The 9,632-nt window shown below is 37.4% G+C and overlaps 2 protein-coding genes across 2 annotated transcripts; one reads left to right on the forward strand and one right to left on the reverse strand.

Moving 5' to 3' along the window:
• Nucleotides 1–24: 24 nt before the first annotated feature.
• On the reverse strand, nt 25–1,001 carry LOC111456268 (auxin-induced protein 22D-like). Its single transcript, XM_023098085.1, has 4 exons — nt 753–1,001; nt 437–642; nt 244–343; nt 25–153 (listed from the first exon to the last, which is right to left on the reverse strand). Exons 1-4 carry the CDS (start codon nt 953–955, stop codon nt 75–77), a joined length of 588 nt encoding a protein of 195 aa, XP_022953853.1. The 5' UTR covers nt 956–1,001; the 3' UTR covers nt 25–74.
• Nucleotides 1,002–2,776: 1,775 nt separating this feature from the next.
• Nucleotides 2,777–8,519, forward strand: LOC111456464 (protein OSB2, chloroplastic-like). The gene is made up of 5 exons (XM_023098329.1): nt 2,777–3,206; nt 6,004–6,142; nt 6,225–6,309; nt 6,403–6,512; nt 8,174–8,519. The coding sequence occupies exons 1-5, from the start codon at nt 2,842–2,844 to the stop codon at nt 8,342–8,344; spliced, it is 870 nt and encodes a 289-aa protein (XP_022954097.1). The 5' UTR covers nt 2,777–2,841; the 3' UTR covers nt 8,345–8,519.
• Nucleotides 8,520–9,632: the final 1,113 nt, after the last annotated feature.

Genomic DNA, 9,632 nt, shown 5'->3' on the forward strand with positions numbered 1-9,632 from the left:
TTTTTTTTTTTTTTTTTTGTATGGATCCTTTCTTTCTCGTGTTAGCCATCAGCTAGTGTTAGAAAAAGCTTGCATCAACAGCGGTTCTCCGATAACCCTCTTGCTTCTGATCCTTTCATGATCCTCAGCCTTTTGCAAGACGAGATGAACATTCTGCACATTTTGAAAATTTAAATTTCAGATCAGAAATGTCTTTTTTGTTTAGAACAAAAATAAATGATAAGATCTCATAAATGAACTTACTCCCATGGAACATCGCCCACAAGCATCCAGTCGCCGTCTTTGTCTTCGTAAGTTGCTGCGTAATCCGATCTATTGAAACCTTCTTTCTCTGAGTAACTACCTAAGAGATCGAACGAGATTATTTATTAAGCTAATGAATTCAAAAGCTCAAGTTTTTAAGCTTTTTTTTTTGTTTGTTAGACATTTTCCTTACGGAGATTGAACTTGAACATGTTTTCCAAGGCCTTCACGAGCTCGGTATAGCTTTTGTAAATGGTTAGATCAAGCTTCCTCAAGTATGGAGCTCCGTCCATGCTCACTTTCACGTACACTCCGCCACAACTTTCTACCTCGTTTTTCTTTCCGGCCAAACAATTCCTCCGGTACGATCGAACCGGTGGCCATCCAACAACTTGTGCCCTAAAATAAATACGTAACATTATTAGTCGAGAACTAATTATGTCTTTCTTATACCTTAAGTCGTTACTAGATCTAAAACTCGAATTTGAGTTAAGTTTTTTTGTGCTTACTTGGAGGGAGGAGATTGGGAGCTTTGATTGAGGCAATTCCCGGCATCCGAAACGCTGCTGTTACTTTCCTTATCAATCTCTGAAAAGGGTCTCTTGTTCGGCTTTAACCCGCTGCAGCGATCAGGTTCGTTGGAGCCGGGGAGGCCGAGACGGAGCTCGGTGGCTTGGAGATCTCGGTCGTTAGAAACTGCCATTTTGGCCATTGGCTTTGGAAGTTAAATTGTTGGAGGGATTATGAGAGAAATGAAAACTGTGAAGAATTGATGATAACGTGCAATATATATAATAGGAAGAATCAAATTATGGTCTACATGAACTCTACCATTAATTATTTGACACGTGTCTTCTCTTTGCATTTATGATATTTTATTTTCTATGAAAATTAATTGTGTGGCTATGTATTTTCCAAATATATTTTTTAAAATTACCCTTTATTAAGATTTTTTTTATGAATTATGAAAATATATAATATATATTAGGAAAAAATATTGAACATTAATTAAGTAAATAACAAAGAAATACAAATATGATGACACGTGGGCGCTAGGCTAATTATGTGGCGGTGGCACGTGGTGTAGAGCATCCCGTGTGTGTCAAGCGACAGATGTGAATGTTTCCCAAAAGAAGGACACGCTGGAGGATGTGGTCTGACGTGGAGGAGACAACACTTAGACAATTACAGCCAATCGTATTAAAAGACATTTGACCAAAAACAAACGGCCAAGATTAGGTTTTGAAGAGCCCAATCTTGGACCGTCGGATCGAGTTAAGGCATTTGAAAACAGGTTCATGTGATGAGCGGGTCCCACTCGATTTGATTTGATTGGCATTTTGGTAGGAATGCATGTGGGCTGTCAAAAGCTCACGGGTAGCCATTTTGAAGAGGGGAACGAAGCATTGCTTGTGAAAAAATGTGAAAATTTATTTTTAGTAGACACGTCTTAAAATTGTGAGGCTGAGACGATACTTAACAACAGGTCAAAACGAACAATATCCGTTGTCGGTGAACTTGGGTTGCTACACCATCCTTTTGCCCCCTTTGAACAATCAGTTGTCTTGATGTGCCCGAAGATCTTGAAATGCGGCTTAATGAGAAAGAGAGGTGGAAGAACCTAAGATTGGTACCTCACAGATTCTTAGACTCTGTGGCTATTACCTCGTTGTTGTCATTGTGATCGCGGTAGATTTTTGCTATTCAAAGCTCTTGGCTTCGTGTAAAACTAAGGAGGCTTTTTGGCAAGTGCGCTCGCGCAGGAGAGTCCACCACTGATTTTGACCACAAGCCAAATTGGACGTGACTTGTTATGTATATATAATAGTTGAATTAAGTTGATTGGATTAAATTTGTATCAAAATTGTTTATTATTATTAGTAATGTGATGTCCCACGTTGGTTGGGAAGGAGAACAAATCATCATTTATAAGGGTGTGGAAATCTTCCTCTAGCAAACAAGTTTTAAAGCCTCGAGGGGAAGCCCGAAAGGGAAAGCCTAAAAAGAACAATATCTGCTTAGCAACGGACCTAGATCATTACAAATGGTATCAGAGTCAGACACTGGACGATGTGTCAGCCTTCTCGCTCTTCCCCAAAGGGGGGTAGACACGAGACGGTGTGCCAGTAAGGACGCTGGGCCCCAAAGGGGGTGGATTGTGATGTCTCACGTTGGTTGGAAACCTTTTGGCTTTTAAAGCCTTGAGGGAATCACTCTTTGTAAAGGCGTGGAAGTCTTCTCCTAGCAGACGCGTTTTAAAGCTTTGAGAGAAAGTCGAAAGAGGACAACTTGCTAGGCGGTGGACCGGGGTCGGTACAATTGATTTTAAGTTATATGTATATATATATTGAATTAAATACGAATTGTAACGTATATTTAAGTTTTAAGGTTTAATATTGTTAAATGAAAATTTTATAGAAATTTTACGATAAAAATTGATTCAAAAAATTATTTTTATTTTATTTTTCATTTTTAAAAAAACTTATTATTATTATTATTATTATTTAAAAATCTAAAACCCTTTAATGAAACCCTCGGCCAAGAGTCTGGCGCGCACACAAAGGAACACAGTCGAAGATAAGAGGGAAATCGAGAGCGATGATAATGGCGGTACAGAAAACCCTAACTCTTTCTTCGTCATTTTTATCAAAGAGCTGCATCTTCTCCTTCTCTAGAAACAAGTCACGAATCGCTTCCTTCTCCCCTTTTCTCTCGCATCTGAACGCTGCTAAACACAGCCGTTTCGCTACTCGTTTCCCAAAATGCTTGGCTATGGAAAACTACAGCACTTACTCTGTTTCCTACCCCAAACCTTCCGAAATCCCATGGAAGAAGGAGCTCAGTAACTCGGTCAGTCTCATCGGGATAGTTGGTACGCCCGTGGAGCTCAAGCGCCTACCAACGGGCAAAGATGTCGCGCGGACGCGACTTGCTGTGTGGAAGTCATCTACTGAAACATCTTGGTACTAATCTAATGTTCTTTTCGAAATGGGTTTTTATGGTTACATTTTATAGAATATTGAATGATAATGTGATTTTTTTTTCGTGGGGGTGCTTATGAGGATTAAATTATTTTCGAATATGAAGAATAAGCTCTTGTGTAGTTTGGAGTTGAGATGTTAAGAATATGGAAGTTTTAGGACCATCGTTATAGACTATATTTCTGATTACGGGGGAGTGGCATCCCAAAATTGTTGTCTCAATTTCAGTAGGATTTGGAAGCCATACGAATCTTTAAATGAACTTTTGTTTCATATAAATTTTCGGGTTTTACCAAGATTGGAAGGAAGTTATTCAAATGCCTCTGTTTGGGTGTTGACAGAGAGGATGTGTGGAATTTGGCACATTCTAAAATTCTTAACAATGGAAGTTTATTGTTGGTGTTATTATGTATTTTTTACTTTTTGGCTCGTTTATCGGAGTTTTCTTGTTTGTATAGCTTTTGCTCTGTAGTTTCCATCTTACAAAAGCTTGTTTTTCAAATTAAAAAAGTGTTATTTCACTAAATCTATCCTACCATGAAGTCCACTAATCAATTGGCATTTGAAGCAAATATTATCTGCTAAAGCATTCTAGAATGATTTCATTCCAACTGTTGTTAGGATTTGCCCTGTTACCCATCTCAGCCGCCAAGTTGTTAGCTCTTTCACCATGTTTAACTGATTAATCATCCATAATTATTGTAATTTCATTGTTTATGTTTGTAATTTTTAAAAGTTGTTAAGGTATGTGGGTTATGAAGTAACGACTATTGGTTGGCCTATGGTCATTGGGACAGGTAAAGAAGAATTGTTGTTCTTGGAGGGACCAAAGTACTCAATCTCCCAACTATTTTAATTTCCTTCTAAATTCAAAATGCCGGCCTCCTCTGAAATTGTTCTTAGAGTGACTCATGTCCATTGGAATTAGCAAGGGGTTGAAGTTTAGGAAACAGTAAATAGGTAGGAAGTATGGATGATGAGACCAAGGATCTTCTAAAAATCTAAATCAAAGAATCCTGACCACCTTTAAATTTCAGGAGGTTATCCACTTTTATATCAAGAAATGAAACCCTAAGCATATTTTGAACAATGGGGACATCATTCTTATAGCTTCCTTACATATCGTCTATGAATAACTTTGCACCAAGTACCATTTGTTCATTGGCGAAGCTTATCAGTGAGGACACCTCCCACCAAGAGAGCTGAGTGCCTGAGCGCATTCCTAGGTGGAACTTTTAAAATTATGACCTTGCACTTTGGGCTTAGATGGCCATTATGCTTCAATGCACTTTAGGAAGATGCACAAGTCTTTTTGGTGAACAAACGTACTACTTCGAGTTTGTATCATCGTGTTAGTTATGTAGGACAAATGTTATTACATTATTAGAAAATTATAGTCATTAGCTAGGGATTTTATTAGAGAAGTAGTCATAAATAAAGTGTGGCTTGAGATAGGTGTATAATTGGGTATTATCTGAGGAGAGAACTAACCCTCTCTAATGCTTGGCAACCCATTGTAGTTCTAATCCATTCATTAGCCTTATCAATATCATATTTTCATTCATTTCCATTTCCTATTTTGTTTCCTATCAAATTGGTGTTAGAGCACCAACCACTAGGGAATATGCCCAACTATTTTCTAGTTATCTCCTAGGGGACCCCTTTCTAATGGTTAGTGCTGCTGATTTTTGAGGGAACAGATTCTGATATTTGGGCTTTGATAAATTTATCCAGTCAACCAGACTGAGTTAGACAAGAGATCAAAGTTTTTGCATGTTTGATGTGGTATTAAGTCTGTACCATGGATTGATAGGACTTGTGCAAACTTGGACATATATCAATTTTTCATTCTAGAATGATTTGTTCCCGTTCAAATTGAATTGTTAGTTACTAGCCATCAAGGGGTGGCGCCGTTGGTTAAGGCATGTGGTCTCTAAGTGTCGCCTACCTCATGTATTCCAATCTTCAAGTGAGCTTAATAATATGGAAAACTCTTGATGTTTCCATCTTGGGGCTGGCTCAATTGCTTTTGAATAGAGAGTTGGATAGCCACTAGTTTCCTATTGAACCTTTAAAATATTGAAATATTAAAAGTTGACACCCACAAGGAGGCATAACGACCTATAGAAAGATACTCTAATCCAACAAAATTATACTAAGATCATAATTACAAAAGACCTAGTAATTGACACCCACAAGGAGGCATTAAACTTCATCACCACCCAAACATTGTAACACGGTCTCTTCATCTCTCCAAATATCCTATTATTCTTTCAGGCTAAATGCCCCACAAGATAGCAAAACCCAGCAAATTCTCAAGTCAGACCACTCAAAAGGCAAATCGAACTGATTCACTTCTTTTGACATACCAGAAAGAAGCCTGGTAGTACCCTGGTGTGTTAGCTAGTGGGCTAAATCTTTCAAACACTTAGTTATCCTTTGTCACTCTGCTCTGTTGATTAGCATTTACGATAGCATTTTTTGTTAGCCTCCCTTTCAACTTTTGGTTCCTATCAAACTTTTGTTTTCTTTGATGATGAGAAACAAGTTAAATTAAGATAGAGAGGGAAAAGTATGGGAAAAAAAGGCATAACATTGTTGAAAGACTCCCCATTTCTTGCCAGCCAAATCTTCCACAAAGTGCTACTTTCATTCCTTTGCACGGCAGAACTTTAAACTTCAGATTTATAGAGAGATACAACATGACATTTCAATCTCGAACCGTTCAAATGTAAAGACAATTAGGACTATGACCCAGATCAATATTTCGCTCTTTCAGGATAAATTTAGCATTCTGGGATGAATTGGCACATGTTGCTTCTCAACACGTTCAGAAAGGCAACCAGATATATGTATCTGGCCGGATGGTCGCAGATGTAGCTGAAGCTGATGATGGAAAACAGCAAACTTACCATAAGGTTTTCCCGTCCTTGTTCTCATTGTTCCATGGTTTTCTGTTGATTCATGAAGTAGATTCTGATGCTTTCATATCTTTGGCAGGTAGTAGTTCAGCAACTGAATTTTATAGAAAGAAGCAACTCAACAGCCCCCCATTGTGACCAAGACTCTAATTCCGCAATGGAAGGCACGGGATACGGGATATTCTTTAATTCAAGATTATTGGTATGACACTTTGCTTCAGAATCTTATTATTTGATCCTATCAAATTTCTCCGCAGGGAAAAAGCTCGGCAGTGGTGCTGTTGATAATGTGGGGGGGTCCACACAAGAACTATGGCAAGCATTCTTTGCCAATCCCGTTAACTGGTGGGACAATAGGAAAAACAAGGTACTTGATTAATTGTTCTCTTGCAATTTTCAACATTCAAATGTCTTGTTTTTGGATTTAAATGTACTTAACATGGACCAAGTCTGGTATTTTGCTTGTGCTTTTATGTATTTTATTACTTCTAATTGTATTTTGCCATATTGATGCATAAAAAAACCTTGAGAACTTACAATGAACTGCATGACATAATAACACATAGTTTTATGTATGTTATTATTTCTATTGCAGAGGGCAGGCCTCTTGGATGCTTGCATTTTCTTAGACGAATAAATTATATAGGCTTTTTTTTGTTGAAAAAAAAGAAACAACAATAATAAAAAGGAAAATGTTCCAGGGATACGAACTCCAAAGGGGAGTGGGAATAAAGAAAGAAAAAAAAAAATCAAGAATTTATAGAAAAAGGAAAAATCAAAAACTTTGAGCCGAACACAAGCAAATAGTGGTTACCCTGCGAACAATATATTTATCCAATAAAACACTCCGCCTTCTTTGAACCAAAAACTTTTAGAGTTTGCAAATCAAGGCTGAAGTGAAGAAGGCTTCACAAACCACCCCTAAAGCAGCCGCAGCTAAAAACAAGGTTAAAACAAACACAGTCGACAGGAACACTGCCAAAAGAATCTTCAATCAGAGCTTTCTGAAAAATTGTTGGATGGATATTTACAAGTATTCAAATACCAGAAAACTAGGTGCAACCTCACAACTGTGCGAGACAAATAGCTTGAAAATCTATGCAAACAACGTGAGGGCAGCATTTTCAACACCCAAGGAACCGAGTGTAATTGAGGCTGTAAAGATTTAAAACAGAGCAGACTAGAAACAACTTATCATATGCCGAAAAGGCAAAAGCAACAACAAAGGAAGGAGCCAGCACAAGGTATTGAAAAAGCAAGCTTCCACAAGACCAAAGATCCCAAAATAAAAAGAAAAAAAAAGCACAGCCATGAAGACGATGAAATCTCTAGGAGTCCGTATGCTTGAAAACTTGAACTTCTTAATGTCTGTGATTTTATCTCGTAAACCTCAAGACCGCAGACCCTTGGGAGGGAGGAAAAATTATCTCATAATGAGTTCTCATGAATGGAGGAGTGGGACTTTGTATCAGAGAAATAATTTAAGAGGGAGGTTTATTTCTTCTAGAGAAATTTTACATAGAACCCTATCAATATCTTGTTAGATGAAATTTTATCATTCCCACTGTCAATTGGAAAATTGAAATCCAGTTCCTCACTAGTAAGACTCACCATGGATTGGTTGTCTTATTCGAGCACATCCTCCAAACATTGACTTTTTGGTTGGTCCATTTGTTGAAAATATGTCATCCTTTGACAGACCTTTGTCAACTAAGAGGCTGAAATTCCAAAAGAGGGGAACTGGGAGAAGAGTTGAATCTTGAGCCAACAGTCATCAGCAGACTATTTTTTAGTTATCATATCAAAATATTATTATTTATTGTATATATGAAATGGTGGGCCTCAATACTTGAAAAGGAAAGAAAAAGGATTACTAGCCTCCCTTTGCAGGCCATTTTAGACATCCTAAACGTCATCTTTTGTTAGTATTTTTAGGTTCCTTTCACTATATGATTCACTTGAATCCTTGATGAGAGATGAGATTCACTCTTTAATGTTAATACGCCTGCATTTTGATTCTGCTTGCAGAAGAACCCAAAATATCCAGATTTTAAACACAAGGACACTGGGGAAGCCTTGTGGGTTGAGGGCTGGAATAATCCACCTTGGGTGAAGTCCCAGCTTGCACTATTGGACATGAGAATGGGTTCTCTTGATAATCAGGAAGCCAATATGGCTAACTTTGTAAACAATTTTTGATTTCCCATCTTACTGAACTGACTCTGGATTCCTTTAAATTGTTTCCAACAGGGTATTAACCAAATATATATGGAAAGATTCTCTTGTGGTTCCTGGCTTGTATGGTTTGAAAATTGATGTGCTACATGTTAGATTGATAGTAATTCAAATTTTTCTTGAGGGTCGGTACCTTTCATGATGGTATGTTGAAATATTTGTTTGTGTGTGACATTAGTTGAATAAATTGTAAATGATACTCATCTTTAATCTTTCATGTAAACGTTGCGTTTTAAAAGAAAAATGATTAAAAAGGAGAAGCTTAGAAAAGGTCAGGAGCAAAAGAGAATTCTGCAAGTACCAAAACCATGAGAACCAAGCAATTTATGTGCCAACTTTAGATACCAAAGGATCAACCCTGTTTGCTTCAGCCAATAATTTGGTTCTTCACACTGCTTAAGACTGCTTTTATAATTCCTTATGTATAACCAAGACATGCTCAAACAAAAAGAAGACCAAAAAAGAAGCTTTATGGGTCAAACACATTCTCTCTCTCTCTCTCTCTCTCTCTTCAATGATTTATTTGCCCAATAATGATCCATGAGAAAACAGAAGTCTTTGATAACTTTGGCAGACACAGCAAAGCACCATCTGCTGAATTTTGAACATAATGCTTCCTTTTGTTTCAAAGCTTAATTATAAATTTTGTAGAATTGTTGTAATCTCTGCGATGGGCTCAAGTCCACTGCTAATGTATTGTCTCTTTAGATTTTCTTCGAGGAATTCTTATAAGATTTAAAATGTGTTTGTTAGAGAGAAGTTTTCACACCTTGTAAAGAATGACAATTAGTTACATGGATGTTTTGTTTTCACACCCTTGTAAAGATGCTTTCTTTTGTTTTCACACGGACGTGGGGTCTCACAATGACAACTAGTTACAAACGGTATCAAAGTCAGACATTAGGCAATATGCCAACAAGGATGCTAAGCCCCAAAAGGGGATATATTGTGAGATCTCAAATCGATTGGAGAAGGGAACAAGTATCAGTGAGAACGCTGAACCCCGAAGGGAAGTGGATTGTGAGATCTCACATCGATTGGAGAGGGAAAGAAAGTATTTTTTACAAGGGTGTAGAAACTTTTCACTAACAGACGCGTTTTAAAACCTAGAAAGAAAAAGCCCAAAAAGACAATATCTACCGGTAGTGAACTTAGACTAATTTATATGATGTTTTGTACCACACGAATCGGACCGTTATTGAAACTTTTGAAGCGTGTAGATAGATACTAAATAAAAAAAAAAAAAAAAAAA

Source organism: Cucurbita moschata, unplaced genomic scaffold (assembly GCF_002738365.1).
Source record: "Cucurbita moschata cultivar Rifu unplaced genomic scaffold, Cmos_1.0 Cmo_Scf00018, whole genome shotgun sequence".
NCBI lineage: Eukaryota > Viridiplantae > Streptophyta > Magnoliopsida > Cucurbitales > Cucurbitaceae > Cucurbita > Cucurbita moschata.

Bases quoted from the DNA above. Each gene is read 5' to 3' on its own strand.
- LOC111456268 (XM_023098085.1), bottom strand. From the start codon at position 955: ATGGCCAAAATGGCAGTTTCTAACGACCGAGATCTCCAAGCCACCGAG. The intron at 344-436 runs GTAAGGAAAATG...TCGATCTCTTAG, and splicing joins CATGTTCAAGTTCAATCTCC to GTAGTTACTCAGAGAAAGAA. The intron at 154-243 runs GTAAGTTCATTT...CAAAATGTGCAG, and splicing joins GTGGGCGATGTTCCATGGGA to AATGTTCATCTCGTCTTGCA.
- LOC111456464 (XM_023098329.1), top strand. From the start codon at position 2,842: ATGATAATGGCGGTACAGAAAACCCTAACTCTTTCTTCGTCATTTTTA. The intron at 6,143-6,224 runs GTTTTCCCGTCC...TATCTTTGGCAG, and splicing joins AACAGCAAACTTACCATAAG to GTAGTAGTTCAGCAACTGAA. The intron at 6,310-6,402 runs GCACGGGATACG...ATTTCTCCGCAG, and splicing joins CTCTAATTCCGCAATGGAAG to GGAAAAAGCTCGGCAGTGGT.